This window comes from Solanum dulcamara, chromosome 6 (assembly GCF_947179165.1).
Source record: "Solanum dulcamara chromosome 6, daSolDulc1.2, whole genome shotgun sequence".
In the NCBI taxonomy this organism is placed as follows: Eukaryota; Viridiplantae; Streptophyta; class Magnoliopsida; order Solanales; family Solanaceae; genus Solanum; species Solanum dulcamara.
Genome location: NC_077242.1, coordinates 32,528,768 through 32,550,062, shown reverse-complemented (window position 1 = coordinate 32,550,062; position 21,295 = coordinate 32,528,768). Strand labels below are relative to the sequence as shown.

At 35.6% G+C, this 21,295-nt stretch overlaps 2 protein-coding genes across 3 annotated transcripts; both read left to right on the top strand.

Moving 5' to 3' along the window:
• Positions 1-4,042: 4,042 nt before the first annotated feature.
• On the top strand, positions 4,043-8,098 carry LOC129893429 (uncharacterized). 2 transcript variants are annotated; one of them, XM_055968958.1, is made up of 2 exons: positions 4,043-6,027; positions 8,080-8,098. In XM_055968958.1, the coding sequence occupies exon 1, from the start codon at positions 4,518-4,520 to the stop codon at positions 5,985-5,987; it is 1,470 nt and encodes a 489-aa protein (XP_055824933.1). In that variant the 5' UTR covers positions 4,043-4,517; the 3' UTR covers positions 5,988-6,027; positions 8,080-8,098. The 2 variants fall into 2 exon arrangements, with proteins under 2 accessions (XP_055824933.1, XP_055824932.1); XM_055968957.1 differs by lacking the exon at positions 8,080-8,098 and adding an exon at positions 6,949-7,156.
• Positions 8,022-9,291, top strand: LOC129893430 (uncharacterized). The gene is made up of 2 exons (XM_055968959.1): positions 8,022-8,079; positions 8,199-9,291. The coding sequence occupies exon 2, from the start codon at positions 8,216-8,218 to the stop codon at positions 9,002-9,004; it is 789 nt and encodes a 262-aa protein (XP_055824934.1). The 5' UTR covers positions 8,022-8,079; positions 8,199-8,215; the 3' UTR covers positions 9,005-9,291.
• The last annotated feature ends 12,004 nt before the right edge of the window (positions 9,292-21,295 follow it).

The window sequence follows — 21,295 nt, the reverse complement described above, 5'->3', positions numbered from 1 at the left end:
TTATCTGTGATTATGAAAAGCATTTTGGTATTCTGGATAGTTTGCTCATTTTTGCACCTTCTGTTTTGGTAATGGCTTTACTAGTTATAATCCATGCTTTATATACTCAGTACATATATCGTACTGACCCCCCTTTCTTTGGGGGGCTGCGTTTCATGCCCGCAGGTACATATGTTCATTTTGGAAGTCTGCCGGCTTAGGATTTCCACTCAGCGATGCTGGGAGCGCTCCACTATTACGGAGCCTAACTTTTTATGCTGGTCGTTTGATATGTATATATTTATTTGTCTAGGGGTACGGCGGGGGCCCTGTCCCGCCATATGTCGCTGTTACCATTCTTAGAGGTCTGTAGACATATATGTATGGGTTGTTTAGGAATTTATTTCGGTGATGCCTATGCGATATATTGTAAAAGCGATTATGTCATGGCAGCCTTATCGGCTGGCTTTCCCTTTCATTACATGATGCAAATGAAAGAGGCCACACGTGTATGGTTCATGTGTTTGGTTCCTATATCTAGGAGACTATATGAACATGAAAAAGTTTTAACCCATTGAGGTTTTTGTGAACAGTATCACGTTATACATAGTTCAATTTGACTATAGTCGACAGTTACGTAAACGGGGGTCCAGGTTGGGCCCCAGTCGCGGCCCACGGGGTTGGGTCATGACATTCTTCAATCTAAGGAATTCTCTTGTGTTGCTTGTTCCCAAGGATAATTGATTATTAAACCATCATCAACTAAGGTTGGGATTGAATCCCCTGCGTTTTTAGAACGTATACAGAGTGATATATGTGGGTCAATTCACCCTTCATGTGGACCATTTAAATATTATATGGTCTTGATAGATGCATCTACAAGATGGTCACATGTGTGCTTATTATCAACTCGCAACATGGCTTTTGCGAGATTGTTATCTCAAATTATAAGGTTAAGAGCATAATTTACATATTATGCAATAAAGACAATTCATCTTGATAATGCTGGTGAATTTAAATCTCAATCCTTTAATGATTATTGTATGTTGATTGGAATAAAAGTTGAGCATCCGGTCGCTCATGTTCATACTCAAAATGATCTAGCAGAATCATTGATTAAACGCCTCCAATTGATAGCTAGACCATTGCTAATGAGGACAAAACTTCCTCTTTCGGTATGGGGGCATGCTATTTTGCATGCAGCAGCACTTGTGTGCATAAAGCCAACAAATTTTCATGAATTTTCCCTGTTACAGTTGACTTTTGGAAGGGAGCCAAATATATCCCATCTTAAAATATTTGAGTGTGCGGTATATGTCCCAATTACTCCACCACAACGCACAAAGATAGGTCCCCAAAGAAGGTTGGGAAATATGTTGGGTATGAATCTTCTTCTATTATAAAATATTAGGAACCTATGATTGGAGATCTATTTAGGGCAAGATTCGTTGATTGTCATTTTGATGAATCAGTATACCCAACATTAGGGGGAGAACATAAGCAATTGAAAAATGAGATAGATTGAAATTTATTATCACTATCTCATTTAGATCCTCGAACAAATCAATGTGAATAAGAAGTTCAAAAAATGATTTATTTGCAGAATATTGCAAATCAACTGCCAGATGCATTTACTAACCTTCCACGAGTTACTAAATCTCATATCCCAGCTACTAATGCTCAAGTTCGAGTTGATGTACCGGTAGGACAACATGTTCAGGCAAATAAGTCTAGGCCACGCTTAAAACGTGGAAAACCAATTGGTTCCAAAGATAAAAATCCAAAAAAAGGAATAAATGATCAAGATGATCATAATTTGGAGGCAAGTGCTCAAGAAGAGCCTAGAGACACAACAAATGGTGATACCACCAAGGAGGTCCAAGTACCTAAAAAAAATGAGAATGAAGAAATCTCAATAAGTTATATCTCGATAGGAAAATGGTGGAACCGAAATGTTATTGTGGTCGATAATGTTTTTGCTTATAATGTTGCCATTGAAATAATGCAACAAGATAAGGATCTTGAACCAAAATCTGTCAATGAATGCAGATAGAGAAATGATTGGCCAAAATGGAAGGATGCAATTCAAGTAGAGTTAACTTCACTTGAAAAACGTGAAGTTTTTGGATCAATAATCCGAACACCTGAAGGTGTCAAGCTAGTAGGGCACAAATGAGTCTTTGTGCGTAAACAAAATGAAAAAGGGTGAAGTCATAAGATATAAAGCACGACTTGTAGCCCAAGGTTTTTCGCAGAGGTCTGGCATTGACTATATGGAAACATATTCTCCTATCGTGGATGCAATTACCTTCAGGTATCTAATGAATTTGGTAGCTCATGAAAAGCTTAAAATGCACCTAATGGACGTCGTCACTACCAATTTATATGGATCATTGGACCACGATATTTTTATGAAAATTCCCGAAGGGTTCAAAGTGTCTGAAGCATACAAGGATTGTCTAGAAACTTACTCAATAAAGCTTCATAAATCCTTATACGGGTTGAAACAATCAGGGCGCATGTGGTATAATCGTCTTAGCGAATATTTGCTAAAAGAAGGATATAAAAATGATCCAATTTGTCCTTGTGTCTTTATGAGAAAGTCTGGATCTGAATTTGTTATAATAACAGTATATGTTGATGATTTGAATATTATTGGAACTCCAAAAGAACTTTCAAAGGCAGTCAAATGTTTCAAAAAGGAGTTTGAAATGAAAGACCCCGAAAAAATAATTTTTTTTCTTGGTTTACAAATTAAACATTTTACAAATGGGATATTTGTCCATCAGTTAACATGTACTGAAAATATTTTAAAAAGGTTTTATATCGATAAAGCACATCCATTGAGTACTCCAATGATTGTGAGATCTCTTAATATTAATACAGATTCATTTCGATCTTATGAATATGATGAAGAACTTGTTGGTGCTGAAATACCATATCTTAGTGCAATTGGTGCATTATTGTATCTTGTCAATAATTCTAGACCAAATATAGCTTTTTCAATAAACTTGTTAGCAAGATTTAGTTCTTCTCCAACACGCAGACACTGAAATGGAATTAACCATATATTCAGATACCTCTGAGGGACCATTGATATGGGATTATTTTATATAAATGAATCCACGTCACAATTGATTGGTTACGCAGATGCGGGATATTTATCCGATCCCCATAAAAGTCGATCACAGACAGGATATTTATTTACATGTGGTGGTACAACTATATCATGGCATTCAACAAAAATAAACTATGGTTGCCACTTCTTCAAATCATGCAGAGATAATAGTTATTCATGAAGCAAGTCGGGAATGCGTTTGGTTAAGATCAATAACTCAACACATTCAAGAAATATGTGACCTTTCTTTGAATAGAGACGTTCCAACAATATTGTATGAAGACAATGCTGCATGTATAGCTCAACTGAAGGGAAGATACATCAAAGGAGACAGAACAAAACATATTTCACCAATTTTTTTTTACTCATGATCTTCAAAAGAAGGGTGAAATAGATGTCCAACAAGTTCGTTCAAGTGACAATTTAACAGATATGTTTACCAAGGCATTGCCGACTTCCACCTTTGAGAAAATGAGATACAAAATTGGAATGCGTCGTTTTTGAGATATTCAATGATGTTTTCATCAGGGGAGTAAAATACGCACTGCACTCTTTTTTCCTTAACCAAGGTCTTGTCCCACTGAGTTTTCCTGGTAAGGTTTTTAATGAGGCAACACCAAGGCGTATTACTAGATGCGTGTACTCTTTCTCCTTCACTAGGCTTTTTCCCACTGGATTTTTCTTAGTAAGATTTTAACGAAGCACAACATCTATGGATGTTCAGAATAACTATGTATATTATTTCTTATAGAGTTTTTAAGGAAGCACATTATACATAAGACATCCAAGGGGAAGTGTTGTGTAATGGATGTAGTTTTTCCAAATAGGGCCCACTTGAAAGTGGGCAAGTTGCCCATTTGGTTTCTTTTTCTTCATAATTGTTACTTTTTCCTCCTATATAAATGCCACCTTTGGCATCAAGAAATACACCTAGAAACAGAAAAAACACGAAATTCTCTACCACTCTTTCCATTTCTCTTAATCTTTTCTTCTTATTTTGTTAAATTTTATTTGTTTTATAACACTATTGACTATTCAAAATAATTTTAGAAATTTAACCAAACAATTATAAGGTCTATCCTGCCTGGTACGCACATAAGAATATCCCCCATTAATCTCAGCACCAAACTAATCTTCCTTACAAGTCCAGCATCTGACTTTGAAGCCTGCCTTTCAACTAATCCATCATTCCATTTCGCTTCCTTCACACTCCATTTTCCAGTAGATCAACTGTTGAGAGGAAGGAAGTTCAGGAAGTGCTTTGACGACTTGGAGAGAGAGAGAGAGAGAGAGAGAGAGAGAGAGAGAGAGAGCGCCTTCTCATTCGATTTCAGGTAAACTCATTCTCGATACCAGCAGGCTACACCCTTTCAATTTCAATTGTAATTTTCTATGGTCTGAAAGATACCTTTTTTTGTGGATGATGAATTCCGATTCAGTCTCCTTCCTAACATCGAACAACAAGCCTATGGCTGTACCCACAAAAGAGGAGGAAGACCCACCGATTTCGTCCACTTCATTGCTTTCTTTTGACACAGATGACTGTTCCCCATCTTCTCCTACAAAAACCCCTTTGACTTGGGTAATTTTCACAGCTCTTATTCTCGTCACTTGTGTATCTCTATCTACAGCTATTACCTTTGCTTTCCTCTTCTTTTCACATTCTTCTCTCTCCTCTATTTCTCATGTATCACGCTCACTTCAAAAACTCAAGCATCCTGTTGTTCTCTTGATTTCATCCGATGGGTTTCGCTTTGGATATCAGTACAAGACAGATACCCCTAATATCAATAGATTGATTAGGAATGGGACAGAAGCAGAACTGGGTTTAATTCCTGTATTCCCAACTTTAACTTTTCCTAATCATTATGCCATTGTGACTGGTTTGTACCCTGCTTATCATGGTATTATAAACAACTTTTTCCTTGATCCAAATACTGGAGAGCCTTTCACTATGGGGAGTCATGATCCTAAGTGGTGGCTCGGTGAGCCACTTTGGGAGACTGTAGTCAATCATGGTCTTAAGGCTGCTACTTATTTCTGGCCTGGATCTGAGGTGAATAAAGGAGGTTGGACCTGTCCACAATCTCTCTGTCAAAGATATAATGTTTCTGTGCCATTTGAAGAACGAGTTGATACTGTTCTGAACTATTTTGATTTGCCAAATGATGAAATTCCATCGTTTATGACACTCTATTTTGAAGATCCTGATCATCAGGGTCACAAGGTTGGGCCAGATGATCCTCAAATCACTGAAGCCGTTGCTAGAGTTGATGGGATGGTTGGGAAGTTGATCCGAGGTTTAGAAGCAAGAGGGGTTTTTGAGGATGTGAACATTATAATGGTTGGTGATCATGGTATGGTTGGCACTTGCGATAAAAAGTTAATCTTTTTGGAGGATTTGGCTCCGTGGATTGAGATTCCAAAGGATTGGATACAATCATATAGTCCTTTGCTTTCTATTCGTCCACCACCAAGCTACTCTGCCAAGGATGTCGTTACCGAGATGAATGAGGGCTTAAAGTCGGGGAAGGTTCAGAATGGGCAGCATTTGAAAGTCTATCTAAAGGAGGAGCTGCCTGATCGGCTGCATTATTCTGCTAGTGATCGAATACCACCCATCATCGGGTTGATTGATGAAGCATTTAAGGTCGAACAGAAGAGCTCAAAAAGGAATGAATGTGGTGGATCTCATGGTTATGACAATGCATTCTTTTCAATGAGGACCATTTTCATTGCCCATGGTCCTAAGTTTGCCAGGGGCCGCAAAGTCCCATCTTTTGAGAATGTTCAGATTTACAACCTGGTTACCAAAATCCTCAATATACAAGGAGCATCCAATAATGGGACAACATCATTTCCAGAGACGATTCTCTTACCCAGCCACTGAGATTTAGCTAATTAAGAATGTATTCTTTATGCTACAAGAGGTGAGAGAACATCATGTGATTTTTATATGCTTCTCTTAACAAATAGAAAATATTGTCAAGTTGATTTAAGGTGATGATCTAGTGCTGAAGGTTATGCACCTCTGTACCTCGTGGCATCACTTCACTTTTGTTGGCTTCCAGATTTATAGGCTATTAGGTGTTGCAACTTCTTTCTAGCTGGCTCATTTTAAGATTAGTATATTGTTGCTGTTATGTAGATAGAAAATGAATTGATAAATGAATAATGTTCAATATATTGGTTAACTGTATCCATAGTCTACCTTTTACTCCATGTTCTTGGCATGTATTATGTTGTCTATCATCTCCTTACATTTGTGGTATCAAGAATTGTACAATCTCCTGCCTCCCCTTATGATATTGCTGAGGGAAGAACTTTGAGGGTAGAACAGATTTTTTTTTTTTTGTGTGTGGATAGGGGGTAGGGATGGAGGGAGAGAGCATTCCTTCAACACCTTAGAATGAGAAAGAAATGTCCCTTATTTATATGATGTCCATCCAGTGTTTCTGACTGATGCTTTGATAAAATTGAAACCTTCAATGATGGAAGCCATGAAGTTTACAACTAAACTAAAATTAAACATCTTCTTCAGGACTTAAGGGTGAAATGGCCTTTAAATTTCTCTCAGTGAAGAGCATAAAGTCAAGTATCTGTTTGGGATGTGTAATTGGTAGTAAGAATATTAAGGTCATTGACACCATAGCCCATGCTCTTGATCAAGGGTTAAGCTTATATTTAATTTGTGCAGCCATTTTTGTTGTTCCCTTTGTTGCATCATCAAGACAGTAGCCTCTGATGGTAATTGTTGTGATTGGTGCATTATTTTTCATGATAATAAGATATCTTTATATGTTTGGACTTGCAGTTGAAAATCTACCTTTAATTGTTTCTCCTCGTTGCAGAACTTTTTTGGGGAAACTTCTAGTGTCATACTTGATCTCAAAGTTGTTTCCATAAAGCATTGCCAAACCAAAATAGCCTGCTGTTAGTGTACAAACATGCTCTCTTCTCCTTTCTTCTTGACTATCCAGAGAGGTTGATTGTTTGGCAAGATGGACCTTTCGGTGTTTGTGAACTCGTAGAGCTTGATAATTATTTCACATATTTCTTTCTTGATAACTGATCGTAGCTATCTTTTGATTGGATATGAGAAATGCTCTTTGTGTTTTGTTCTGTGTCTGTTAGTTGCTCCACTTCCTTGGCTAAACAGATGTTTATTACAGGCAATAAGGTCTGCGTACACTTTAGTTGTATGGAGGTGAGGAATGATAATGTTGGATCACTAAGAGCCCGTTTGGATTGACTTAAAAAAAGTAACTTTTATGTATGAAGTGCTTTTAGAACTTTGAAGTGCTGAAAGTTATTTTTATAAATAAGCAGTTGAGTGTTTGGATAAAAGTGCTTATGATATGAATTTTAGGGTTAAAAGAATAAAAAAAGGTAGTTTGAGAATTTAGTTAAAATATAAGGGATATAAAAGTAATTTCCATGGTCAAAGAAAATGACTTTAAGTACTTTGGAAAAAAAAAGTTAGGAATCCTAACTTTTCATTTTTGACTGACTTTAAGAACTTTATGCCTTAAAGTCAGCATTAGGCAAACACGTCCAAAAGCTAACCAACTTAAAGCCAATCCAAACGGGCTCTAAGAGTGGTATTTCCAATTTCCTCATGTTTGGTTGGTAAAAATATTTTGGAGCATTTTCTAAAATAGTGGACAAAATAAATTGCAGGAAGGGTGCAGCTTTTCTCTAAAAGCATTTTTTTTAAAATATTAGTCAAAGACGAATCACATTAACAATGTATTTTTAAAATTATTTGGTCAAATATAAATTATTTACTCACCAAAAAGACACATTTCAAAATAAGTCTTAGAAATTTAAGCAAACAGATATAAGGCATATCGTTATAGGCACATGGGAATCTGAATTTGTAATTCCGCCTGCGTTTCGACTAATACATCATTCCATTTTCCAGTAGATAGATCAACTGTTGTCGAATGAAGTGCTTTGATCAACTCCTCATTTGATTTCAGGTAAACTCATTCTCGGTACCACCCGGCTACACCCTTTCAATTTTTCGATTGCAATTTTCTATGCTCTGAAATATACCTTTTTTGTGGATGATGAATTCCGATTCGATTTCCTCCTATAGCATCGACCAACAAGCCTATGGCTGAAGAACGTGTTGATACTGTTTTGAACTACTTTGATCTGCCAAATGATGAAATTTTGTCATTTATGACGCTCTATTTTGGAGACCCTGATCATCAGGATCACAAAGTTGGGCCAGATGATCCCCAGATCACTGAAGCCATTGCAAGAGTTGATGGGATGATTGGGAAATTGATCCAAGGTTTAGAAGCAAGCGGGGTTTTTGAGGATGTGAACATTATAATGCTTGGCGATCATGGTATGGTTGGCACATGCGATAAAAAGTTAATCTTTTTGGAGGATTTGGCTCCTTGGATTAGAATTCCAAAGGATTGGATACAGTCATATAGTCCATTGCTTTCCATTCTTCCACCACCAAGTTACTCTGCCAAGGATGTCGTTACAAAGATGAATGAGGGCTTGAAGTCAGGGAAGGTTCAGAATGGGCAGTATTTGAAAGTCTATCTAAAGGAGCAACTGCCTGATCGGCTGCATTATTCTGCAAGTGATCAAATACCACCCATCATTGGGTTGATTGATGAAACATTTAAGGTGGAACAGAAGAGCTCAAAAAGGAATGAATGTGGTGGATCTCATGGTTATGACAATGCATTCTTCTCAATGAGGAGCATTTTCATTGCCCATGGTCCTAAGTTTGCTAAGGGCCGCAAAGTCCCATCTTTTGAGAATTTTCAGATTTACAACCTGGTTTCCACAATCCTTAATATACAAGGAGCATCCAATAATGGAACAACATCATTTCCAAAGACGATTCTGTTACCCAGCTACTGGGATTTAGCCTACTAGGAATGTATTCTTTATGCTACCAGAGTTGAGAGAACATCATGTGATTTTCGTATGCTTCTCTTAACAATTAGAAAATATTGTTAAGTTGATGAACTACTGCTGAAGGTTATGCTCCTCTGTACCTCGTGGCATCACTTCACTTTTGTTGACTTTCCAATTTATAGTCTATTAGGTGTTGCAACATTTATTTTGTAGCTGGTTTACTTTAAGATTAGTAAATTGTTGCTGTTATCTAGATAGAGAATGAATTGATAAATGAATAATTTTCAATATGTTTGTTATCTGTATATCCATTTTCTACCTTTTACTCCCTGTTCTTGGCATGTATTATGTTATCTATCATCTCCTTACATTTGTGGATTTAAGAATTGTACGATCTCCTGCCCTCCCCTTGTTATAGTGCTGAGGGAAGAACTTGGAGGGTAGAATAGAAAAGGGTCTTGATATTTTTGGGATGGGGAGGGGGTTAGGGATGGAGGAGGAGAGCATTTCTTCAACACCTTTGAATGAGAAAGAAATTTCCTTTATTTATATGATATGATGTCCCATACAGTGTTTCTGACTGATGATTTGATAAAATTGAAAACGTCAATGATGGAAGCCGCTAAGTTCACAACTAATTTAAAATTAACATATTTTCAGGACTTAAGGGTGAAATGGCTTAAATTTCACTCAGTGAAGAACCAAAAGTCAAGTATCTGAGTTGCCATGGGTGATTGGTAGTAAGAATATTAAGGTCATTGACACCATAGCCCGTGCTCTTGATCAAGGGTTAAGCTTACATTTAGTTTGTGCTGCCCTTTTTATTGTTCCCTTTGTTGCATTATCAATGCAGTAGCCTCTGATTCTTCTGATGGTAATTGTTGTGATTGGTGCATTTTGTTTCATGAGAATAAGATATTCGTATATGTTTGGACTTGCGGTTGAAATTCCACCTTTGATTGTTGCAGAACTTCTTGGAGAAACTTGTGATGTCATACTCGATCTCAAAGTTGTTTACATAAAGCATTGCCAAACCAAAATAGCCTGCTGTTTGTGTACAAACATGCTCAATTCTCCTTTCTTTTTGATTATCCAGAGAGGTTGTTTCTTTGACAAGATGGACCTTTCGGTGTTTGTGAACTCATAGAGTTTGATAGTTATTTCGCATTTTTCTTTCTTGATAACTGATAGTAGCTTTCTTTTGATTGGATATAAGAAATGTTCTTTGTGTTTTCTTCTGTCTGTTAGTTGCTCCACTTCCTAGCTAAACAGATGTTCATTGCAGGCTATATGGAGGTGAGAAATGATAATATTGGATTCACTAAGAGTGTGTTTGGTATCTCCAATTCCATTACCTTCTTCCTCAACATCCTCCTTTTGGTTGATCAAAATATTTTGAAAAATATTTTTCTAGAAAATCATGCCAAGAGAAAATGACTTTACTAATGAAAGTATGGATAATAAATTTCATAAGTCATATTTCAAGCTCATTGTCTGCTTCTCACTCATCCAACACCCCAAATTCCCACCACTCGACCATCCTACACCCATCACCCCTAAACTCTCACTCACGTAATATTTTTTTTTAGATCGTATATAAATATTTTTGGGATAATATATTTTTGCTTATTTATCAGACACTAGAAAATAAATAAAAATTTATTTATTTTTTAATAAAATATTTTCTAGGAAAACATTTTAATGAAAAATATTTTTCTTTCGGTGAGAAAACACCCTATGTGCCTTGAATCTAATTGGTAACTGATCAGTGAAACTTCTACACCATATATTAGCAGAAAATTAATGCATAGGACTGGAAATTATACTTTGTTTTCGCCTTGATACCTAATTTTGTGTTGATGTGAAGGTTGAACGAATGAAAACGGAGTGGAGTGAATTGAACTTAACAATTGCAATAGGAAAGGTCAATGCTTTATAATGGTGCAACTATGTGGTGTCATGTGTGGGGTTGGTGTTTATGTATTTTAATATTAAAATTGAACTATTAAATATATGTTAGTGGATATAAATTGGCAAAAATGTGACTATTATTTTTTGGTGTAACTCATATAACCTTGTCATGATCTATCACTAATTGCCTCACTAATCCTCGAATGACTATCCACATTCTTGAAATTTATTTGCGGAAGAAATCCTACCACCTATATAAAATATTTTCTTCCTTTTGTTGTATGTGTAAGAAAAAATGGATGTGTAATATTATAGTGTTTTGAGGTTAGTGTAGTGAAAAAGAAAAAATATTTGAAGTCTCCAACTTATTTACTAATCAACAACAACAACAACAACAACAACCCAGTGAAATCCCACAACATGGGGTCTGGGGAGGGTAGAATGTACGCAGACCTTACTCCTACCAAGGTAGGACGGCTGTTTCCTAGAGACCCTCGGCTCAGTAAAAGCATAAATGCATAAATGCATAAAAGTTTCTTTTCTAATCAAAAGAGAGAAATTTTATATTGAAGGAATAAGTTTCTTTTGTTAGAGCTTTGAATTCTTCAACTAATCCGGAGTTGTTTGAATCACACGTCGTCGTCGTACTAAATATCATATAGGAGACAAGTCAAGAATATTACTGTTGAATTAGTGTAGATTTTGCCGTAGTAGATTTGAATCTAGCGAGAAATTTGCGCCTCATATTTATTTATTTATTCATTTTTGCGATTTTATTTTCAACAAATTTATTATATTTTATTGTATATACACCCGTAATTGGCAGTTGGTAGCTATGTTAAGGGTAGAATATTAGTTTAATGAAATTGGCCCATTAATAACATGTATGACCACACTTATAAAATTAGCTTGTTTTAAAAAATATTTTTTTAGAAGTGCTTCTTAATAAAGTATTTTTGGTGAGATCTAGTTTGTATTTGGCCAATAAATATTAAAAATATTTTTAAGCAATAATTAGTGTTTGTCCAAATTTCCAAAATCAGTTCATTTTAAAACATGTTTTTTTTTCAAAAGTGCCTCTTATAAAAGTACTTTTGGTGAGAATCAATTTGTGTTTGAACAATAAATTTTAAAAAATACTTTTAAGTAACAATTAGTGTTTGACCAAAGTTTTTAAAAGTGTTTTTAAGTGTAATTTTCTCGAAAATGTTTTCAGAGAAAACCTACATTTTTAGCTTTTGGAAACAACCTCCACTTTTCCTTGGAAACACTTATTTTCTCTCAAAACTTGGCCAAACACCTCACTTTTTAAAAATAGCATTTTTGAGCGGAAAAAATAAAGACTTTTATCCTCCCAAAAGCTAGCCAAACAGGCTATAAAAGTGCTTCTAAGTGTAATTTTTTCAAAAGTACTTTTAAGGAAAAAACTTCTTTTTTAGCTTATGAAAATCAATTTGAGACACTCCTTTTATTTTTATTTATAAAAGAAGCACTTTTTGTATATCAAAAAATCAGCCGAACAATCTATTTACACAAATGGAAAACAACATCTTTGTTAACACATTGTACAAAAAATAAATTAGTCCTCATTCCACCTTCCTATATCATTCGCCGTATTTGTCCCAATCTCATGAACGTGGAACATATATATGCAACTCATTGCTTAGAGAAATTCTACGTTACAGTAAGATTCATAATTTTATAGGATAAAAGAGTGACTTTCTTGATATGGTTTTGTTTGGAGAGGAGGAGGGGAGGGGGGGGGGGGATTGTTTTGTAGATCAAATGATGCTTAATTTTTTTTTTTTGGTATTTTAATTAATCGAAATAAATTTTTTATTCCAACCAATAATGCAATAACACAATTAGCTCATTGTGTGACTCTGGAGCTAGTCCCTCAGTTTCCCATTCCTAAGCCATTACAATAAATAACTATTACAGAGCTTATGTAGAATATCCTTTAAATTGATCTAACACTTTTTTCCATTTACAATTTTTCTGGCCTCTAATAAGTAACTGAAGGCAAATATCTCTAATTATCTGAATGTTGGACCTTCTCTGAGCTTGAAATCTTCTTATATTTCTTATAATCCTGACCTGGTAAATAGTAACATTAAACATAAATCCCAGAATTTGTGCTTTTGGTCGATCAATATGGATACCTTTAAATATTCATATCACCTCCTCTGCCCTTGATTGAATTTGTCTCTAGATGCCCATCAAGTTCAACAGTTTGCACTATATAAATCTAGAGTAGTCACACTTAAACATCATGTGATTTAGAGTATCTATTGTACCTATATTACACATTACATATTCTGTATCCACTATGACACCCCATTTGGCAAGTCTATCTAGTGTAGCCAATCTTTCTTGAATTGTCATCTAAAGAATAAAATTTATGCTTTGCTATTGCTCTAGTAGGGTTTACCAGATTCTTTCATGTTACTTTGGGATGTTGAGGGAGGAGGGATAAGTAGAGATTTCTTATACTGAATCATGTTCCAGCTGTGAACTGGTTAAGTATTGTATGGGATTACTACTAGGGAATCGTCCTCTACCTAACAAACCAACAAACATGTTTAGGTGTTTTCATTTGTACTAAATCTTTGGCTTTGATGTAGAAAGTGTGTATCCACCATACCCATAGGATCTCTTTTTAATGTTAAGAGTGCCATAAAAGCTTACATATTGCTGCCTTGTTCCACCTTTCAAATTAAATGATGCTTAAGCCACCAACGGTTTTTGATAGACCCATAGTGTCCGATGCTACCAATGCTTTCTTTGAGTTTCCAGTGCATCTTGTCTAGAGAAATACCCTCCATACAGGAGTAACCATAGTAATGATTTTCTTGGGTAATAAGAAGTTTAATGTCCAATAAGTCTGTATTTCAAAAATCACACTCTTGATCAACAACATTTTGCCACTATATGAGAGAAACTTTGAGGACCAACACTTGATCCTGCCCATTATTCTTTCAACCAAAGACAAACATTGTTGTATGATCAGTTTCCTTGAGGATAGGGGAAATCCTAAGTACTTGAATGGCGTCTCTCCTAAGTTGAATTGCATCTCAGTTAGAATATGCTCTCTGAAATCATTAGGAACACAAGCCATATGATGAGTTGATATTTTACCTAACTTATTTTGCTCATGAGTTATTGTCTTTTGTTTTAATATCATTTAGAAGGATTTTATGTCTTTGTTCTCTTATATTCAGGCATTTCTTGGAAACTAAGATAACGACGGATTGAAATTGAAAGTAGTCTATCAAAGAATCAGTGAAGAGCATGAGTGCCGGAAGATGGCATCTGCGTCTTGCAGGTGTCAACACAGAAATGATAGGGACTCACTAACCACATACATGATGACACGAATCGACACCTGTGTGTCTCAAGTGCTTGTGCAAGAAGAGAATAAGGAAGACTGGATTGGCATTTTTGGGCACGTGTGCCGCAAGTCCTCACCTGAAAAATTCAGGTGCCAGTACAAGTGAGCCGATGTCTTCGAAGGAAAAAATCGTCCGAGTGGTAATTACGTACTTTGGAAGCTTCCAAGGATATTTTGGGGATCTATGCAAGGACATTGTAGATAGTTTTCCCTAATATACTATCAAACATTGTATTGCATTGAGTAGAGAGCAAAGTACACATAGTGAGTACAATTTTAGCTTCTTCTTCAAGGAAAACACCATTGTTGCTGAATCAAAGTTTAAAATTTATTATTTGCTTATGATGAATGGATTTGAGGAATTCATTTTTAGTAAAATTTCTCTTTCTCCTTGTATGAGTAGCTAATTTTCTTTTTGGTGTGTGCGTGCATGATGGGTATTTAGATATGATTGAGTAGTGACTAATTATTCCTAGAATTTATTATAATATATGGATCTATTAATCTCTTCAAGTTTTAATCTAAATATTAATGGTTGCTAAAATTGATTGAACTCTCTAATTTTGCTTTTACTTGAGAAAGGAAAGTGAAGTTGGGTAAGACTTTAATAGTGAGGATTTGAGGTTTTCATAAAGGATTAGAGCTAGAAATAGTCAAGATTCAATTTAAACCTCATCGGCTTGAGCTAGAGATAGTCTATACCCACTCAAGCTAATGTTTGGTTGTTCATATACTGTGGTTTTGGGGTTGGACAAACCCAAAAGAAACACACTCATTGGGTTGAGAAACTTTGAGTGTAGTTAAAACAAAGGCTATTCATGTGGCAATTCGTTCTAAGGCATTTAGTCATTATTTATCAAATCAACATCCCATCAAACGTACACCCCTAGTCTCTCCAATATTGTTGAATCAACATTCGTTTTACGTGTTGCACTTTAAATATGAAATTGGTTACTTAATCCCAACCATTTCCCCTATTCACATGTATGTTGATACAATACACATACTCCTGTGAATTGATTGACGAATTTTGGTGAATCCTACCTTTAATTTTTGTTGTATTCGACCCCAAACTTTTTTGGATAATTATTTTGCATACGACCGTATCCACCTCCTTAACTGAAGAGGTGTTTTGGATGTTACAAAAATGGCGTCATTATTGGAGATTTGAACTTGATTTCTATTATTTGTTTATTAATTCACAATTGTTGTGAGTCTTGTTTTCTTTTAATGTATTTTGTTGTTATTGTTGCTTAAGTAGGTTATTAGATGAGTCACGCTAGTGAGAATGCTAATGTTGATGGATTCATGGATGTGGAAGATGAATCCATGGGTCATGGTATAACTAGTGCCATTTGCCTACCTCCAATGGTAGGGAATACAGTGTTTCACATTACTAGAACCATGTTCAGCTCATACAACTGAAATGCTTGTTTGGAGGCCTTCCAAACCAAGATTCCAACGTCACATATGGAATTTTCTGGAAATTGGCCAATCATACACATCACAAACTTTAGCCAAGAGTCTATTCAACTAAAATTGTTCCCATTCTCCCTCATGGTAGACATTATAACTTGGTTGGAAGAATTTCCTTTGGATCTATAACTTCGTGGAATGAGTTGACCGAGGCATTCCTAGAGTTATTTTTTCCACCCTCAAGGATTTTGCAATTACATGATGAAATGTCAAACTTCTATTAAATTTCGAGAGAACCATTACATGAAGTATGGTTGAGGTTTAGAAAAAGGTGGTCATGTTTCCTAATCATGGGCTGTTGGATGGAGTTATTTTTAAACACTTTTATTGATCATTATTTTTTTTAGCAATAATACTATAGTTAATAGTCTAGTAGGAGGTGTGTTAATGTATCAAATATTTGAATTTGCAAAGGTCTTACTCGAGAAGTTGGCTATAATGAGTCATACATGGAAAACATGGGGAGATGAGGGGATAATGGGTGCCACCTCCGCAAATGTATGTGAAGAGTGGAAAAGGAAATATGAAGATAGGGATAAAGAAGTGGAGCTATCATGAAACTTCTTAAGGTGCTCACTAAATATGTGATGAGGACTTAGGTATGAAGTGTGAATGCTATCAACAACACTTAATGGAGAAGAGTCAATTGATGATAATCAAGGCTTTTGGAGGCATGAAAATGAAAATCATGGTCGGAACTATGAGTATGTAGTATTTTGATGTGCACAAGGGAGAAAAGGGTCCACACAATAAAAAATTGAAGTCTTACTTGAAAGAGTTTTGAAGAAAGTTATATCGACCGACTCTAGAGTCCGAGAGTAAAAACATGATCTTTTGTCTCTCACTTAAACTGTGGAATCTCATTCCATCTTCATTAACTAAATTGAAAATAGGATGAATCAATTAGCTTCCCAAATTGAGCCATGGGTAGATATGAAGTTGAATGGTGCATTTGGTGAAGAGGCAACCACGAACTTTGAAAGCAATGCTGGTTGTGGAGAAATGAGAGTTAGGAGTGTAAATACTCTAAAAAAAATGAGGAGTGTAAATACTTTTAATAAAATGATTGAAAATGTTGATGCAAGGATTGTGGTGAAACAATCAAATAAAATTGAACCTACAATGCAATTAAGGAAAAATGCTCCCTGAGTATTCAAGCCATTCCCTAGGTTTCCTCCGCCTTTCCTACAATGTTTACATCATAAGAATAAAGTGATCCACTATGGAGAATTCATTTATATATTGAACCAAATTTCAATCAATACTAATTTGAAAGAGGCTCTAACACAAATGAGTCATGCATAATTCATGAAAGACTTATGTACCGAAAATAGATCTCTAGAAGATGAGGTTGTTGAAGTATTGCACTATGTCAGTGCCCTAATGACAAGTCATGTGGTGTCTAAGTGAGAAGAGCACCAAATATTTTCCATTCCTTGTAAAATTGGATGGCATGAATGTGTGGAGGTTCAATGTACTGTAGATGCAAGCATAAATATTATGACCTTGCAACTTTCATAAAATTGAGACTTGCCCTTCTCACGCCAAGGAGGATGGGGTTGATCATGGAAGATAGGCCGTAGGAATTCTATATGATATGTTGGTGATCATAGAACATTTTACTTTCTCAATGTATTTTGTTATAATCAATTGTGCCAATGATGTTGAGGTAAAAATTAAAAGGGATAGTAAAAGGGCTTCTTAGAGTTGAGAAGGGAATTGACTAGACGGGCAAGTTTTATGGATTGTGGTGGGTTCTACGGGCTGTAGGAGGATTCGTAGACTAGACCACCAAACTTGGGAAAAATTTAGACTTAAGTAACTTATAAGGAAGGTTATACGATCAGTGTAAAGTTCCACAAGATGTAGACCTAGATTTAGAAATAGGGCTTTAGGAATTGACAAGTTGCTTTCCACGAAACTCTATACAACCAATATAGAGTTCTACGGGCTGTGGAAGGCATCCGTTGAACCTGGTAGACAATTATTTTTCTAGGGTATTTTGGACATTTCCTATTCTTTTAATATTGAAGATAAGTCATTTTGTCTACAAGTCATGACAATTATTAATAGCATTGAAAAGAGTAGGGAGCGAAACTATGAGGCAATTCTTGTAGAGGACTATTACAAGCGGTTTTGCAAAATCACAATAGTTAAAGAATTGAGGATTTTGAAGTGGTGTGTAATGCCTTGGAGGGACTAGGTTTCTATTCTTATCACCCGAAGAAGCTTGATCTAGAAAATTGACAAACTCCTCTTTCAAATTCAGCAAGTATTTAACCTATGATGCTTGAACTCAAACCTATAATACCCCGAAAGTTAGAAAGTTGAGTTGGAAAGAGAAAATTTAGAAAAATTGTAGGTGCAAAGTTCTGAAGAAACCATGTATGAACTGTACAAGCTTATACAGTCTGTAGAGGGTTATCATAGATAGTTCTGAGAAAAAGGAAAAGTTTAACTCAAGATTTGAGAAGGCAATTGACTAGACAGGCAAGTTTCACGGATTATGGTGGGTTCTACGGGCTGTAGGAGGATTCGTAGACTAGACCACCAAACTTGGGAAACATTTAGACTTAAGTAACTTATAAGGGAGGTTATACGATCCGTGTAAAGTTCCATGAGATGTAGACCTAGATTTAGAAATAGGGCTTTAGGAATTGACAGGTTGCTTTCCACGAGACTCTATACAACCAGTATAGAGTTCCACGGGCTGTGGAAGGCATCTGTTGAACCTGGTAGACAATTATTTTTCCAGGGTATTTTGGATATTTCCTATTCTTTTAATATTGAAGATAGGTCATTTTGTCTATTTTCTAAAGCCTATAACTACCCAAATCCCTCAAATTCCCCTCATTCTCTTACAAACTCTCCCACTAAAAAATCTTCTCTTTAAAGATTCTCTCCCTTGGTTGTCATCTTCTCCAAGATAGGGTTTCAAGGATCTCAAGTCTCCATTGATAGAGTTTGCTAGGGCTCTGATTACCAAGGTATGTGGAAATTCACCGATGGATTCCTTTCGTCCATTCGGTTCCAAAGGATCTGAAACTTTCAAGTTCCATTTCATCCAATTCAAGTAGGGTTTTATGTCAATTCTCATGGGTCCCTTTGATTTTGATTCAATTGATGTTATTCTACATTATTATGAATGAATTTACTAAAATATATGATATATAATTAATTTCATATGGACCCATGCATTATGCCTATGATTTTCAATTATGAACATAAAATTGATGAAGGATTTATGCATGCTTTATGAAAATGTTGAGTTATGTTTCAAGGAAGTTTTCAGGCAAATATCAATGAATTGTGAAAGGTTTTATCACAATATAAATAAAATCATGATTTGGATGTTTAGAAAGATAAGTGCCTATATGAATTATGTTATGAATGATGATTTGAAAGGAGCTCCTTTTATGTTATTTTATGATGTGGATTGGTGATTGATCATTGCCTTTCCTAATGTTATGTTGATAATTGAGTTTATCTATTCCGTTGGAATTTGAATTAGCACTGAGAGAGCTTTAGGTGGAGGCTTGGTAAGGGAGTCTCTAGTACCAACCTCTAGTTCCAAACTACATGCCCCCATAGGTTATCTTAAATGACTTATCTAGTAGATCCAGAAATAAGTTATGATGATATGCTACGAAGTCTACCTTGGAAAGTAGCCTTTCTTTTTCTGGTGTAGGATTTAGAACAGATTCAATATTATAGCTTACATGGTCTTATTTTTGGTTACAATTAATATCCCACAAAATGAATATATTTTCTTGCAGGCTTTTCATGATGTCTTTTAATGAAGCATTGATCTTATCTCATTATTTTATGATTTTCTTCAAGCTTTTAAAATATTTTTGGTCATGCATTTTATGTTTACACCTATTATGATATCATGTTTTATGCTAGACACATTATCATATACTTAGTACATTCCATGTACTAACATATGTTTTTACCTATATTATTTCATAATATAGATCACGACATTCCTGCTCATTCTCGTGGCTAGCCTAGGTTCCCTTTGGAGATACTAGTCTTGGTGAGTCCTCATGATTTGAGGGCGCAACAAATATGTCATTTCCTTACTTTTAGACTCATGTTATTTCTTACATTTTTGGTGAGTTAGGGCTTGTCCTATTCCCCTGTCTATGTTAGTAGATGCATTGTCAGACTAAACAAGTATGGTTTTTTATTTATTTTGACTATTATGCTTGGAATTTCTCTTTTATCGAGATTTATATGTTTGAGACTATCTTCCGTATTTACGTGAACTCTAGATTTCATGTTATGTTATGTCATCCTATGTATGATAAGATGCCTGTTTAGAGTCTCTCGAGATCTTAGGCACCATGTCACATCTAGGGTATAGCTTGGGTCATGATGAGCTTGATATTAGAGCATAAAGTTCAAGTGTCCTAAGGTGTCTGACATACCAAGTCTTGTTCATGGGTGTGAAGCGCATCACATCTATAAATAAGAGGCTATGAGGCATTTAGAAAACTTCACTTCTTTCATTATTCTTATGTCGTACGATAGAGTCAAACACTGTATGTTTTCCTTCTAACTCTTGTTATTTGTGATTACAGAATAATGCCTCTACGATAAGCTCCATTATGAAGGAATATGGGTAAGGAGCAATAAGCTCCTAATGATCCATTGCTAAGCAAGTCTCTCATGCTGATTTTAAGCTGATTTTTCAATTTCTTGCCAAGATATGACGACACAAGCAAACTGCGAGATGGTTGCTCCCATGAACCAAAATATGGGTATGATGGATACAAGAGTGCATGACTTCACAAGGATGAATTCTCTAGAGTTTCATGGTTCAAAGGTGGATGAAGATCAACTAGAGTTCATAGAGGGTATCTAAAATAATTGTTGACATAATGAGGGTGATGTAACATCCTGTGTTATCCTAACCTAAATTAGGATCCATTACGATAAGAAAAATAGATAAAAAGTGACTGAGCAATAGACCATGAGGGAGGTGTACGATTCATAGACTGTTCTACGAGCTGTAGGAATGGCTTGTAGACCTCCCCAATACTTAGTAAATGTTTTGGATGTTTAAAAGTCATCTAAGATTGACTTTATGGGTCGTAAAGGTTTCTACGAGTTGTACCTACGACTCATAGAAACACCTAATACTTAGCCAAATTTCAAAGCTCGAACGTCACTTCTATGAATCAATTTGATGACTCATCAAAGAGTCTACAAGTCGTAAGAATGACTCGTATGAAAAGTTTAGAGACTTAGTTTCTCAAGAAATTCAGAAACTTGTAGGACGAGTTTAGTCCATGACTCATCGAGTCTTTGACGACTCGTAGACATGAGTCATAGACCCTAACATTTTGTAGCCCAATTCCATAACTGAAGATGATGACCCATAGACATTTCTACAAGTGATGACTCGTAGGTGATTGTTTTTAGGATTTTAATAAGGGTAAATTGGTCTTTTCCCACCCCTCTTAGACTAAAACCGTGATATTATAGGACTAAATTAAGTCTCTTAACAGTACCCTAAACGTATA

Excerpts from the sequence above, each read along its gene's own strand:
- LOC129893430 (XM_055968959.1), top strand. The coding sequence starts at position 8,216 with ATGGCTGAAGAACGTGTTGATACTGTTTTGAACTACTTTGATCTGCCA.
- LOC129893429 (XM_055968958.1), top strand. The coding sequence starts at position 4,518 with ATGATGAATTCCGATTCAGTCTCCTTCCTAACATCGAACAACAAGCCT.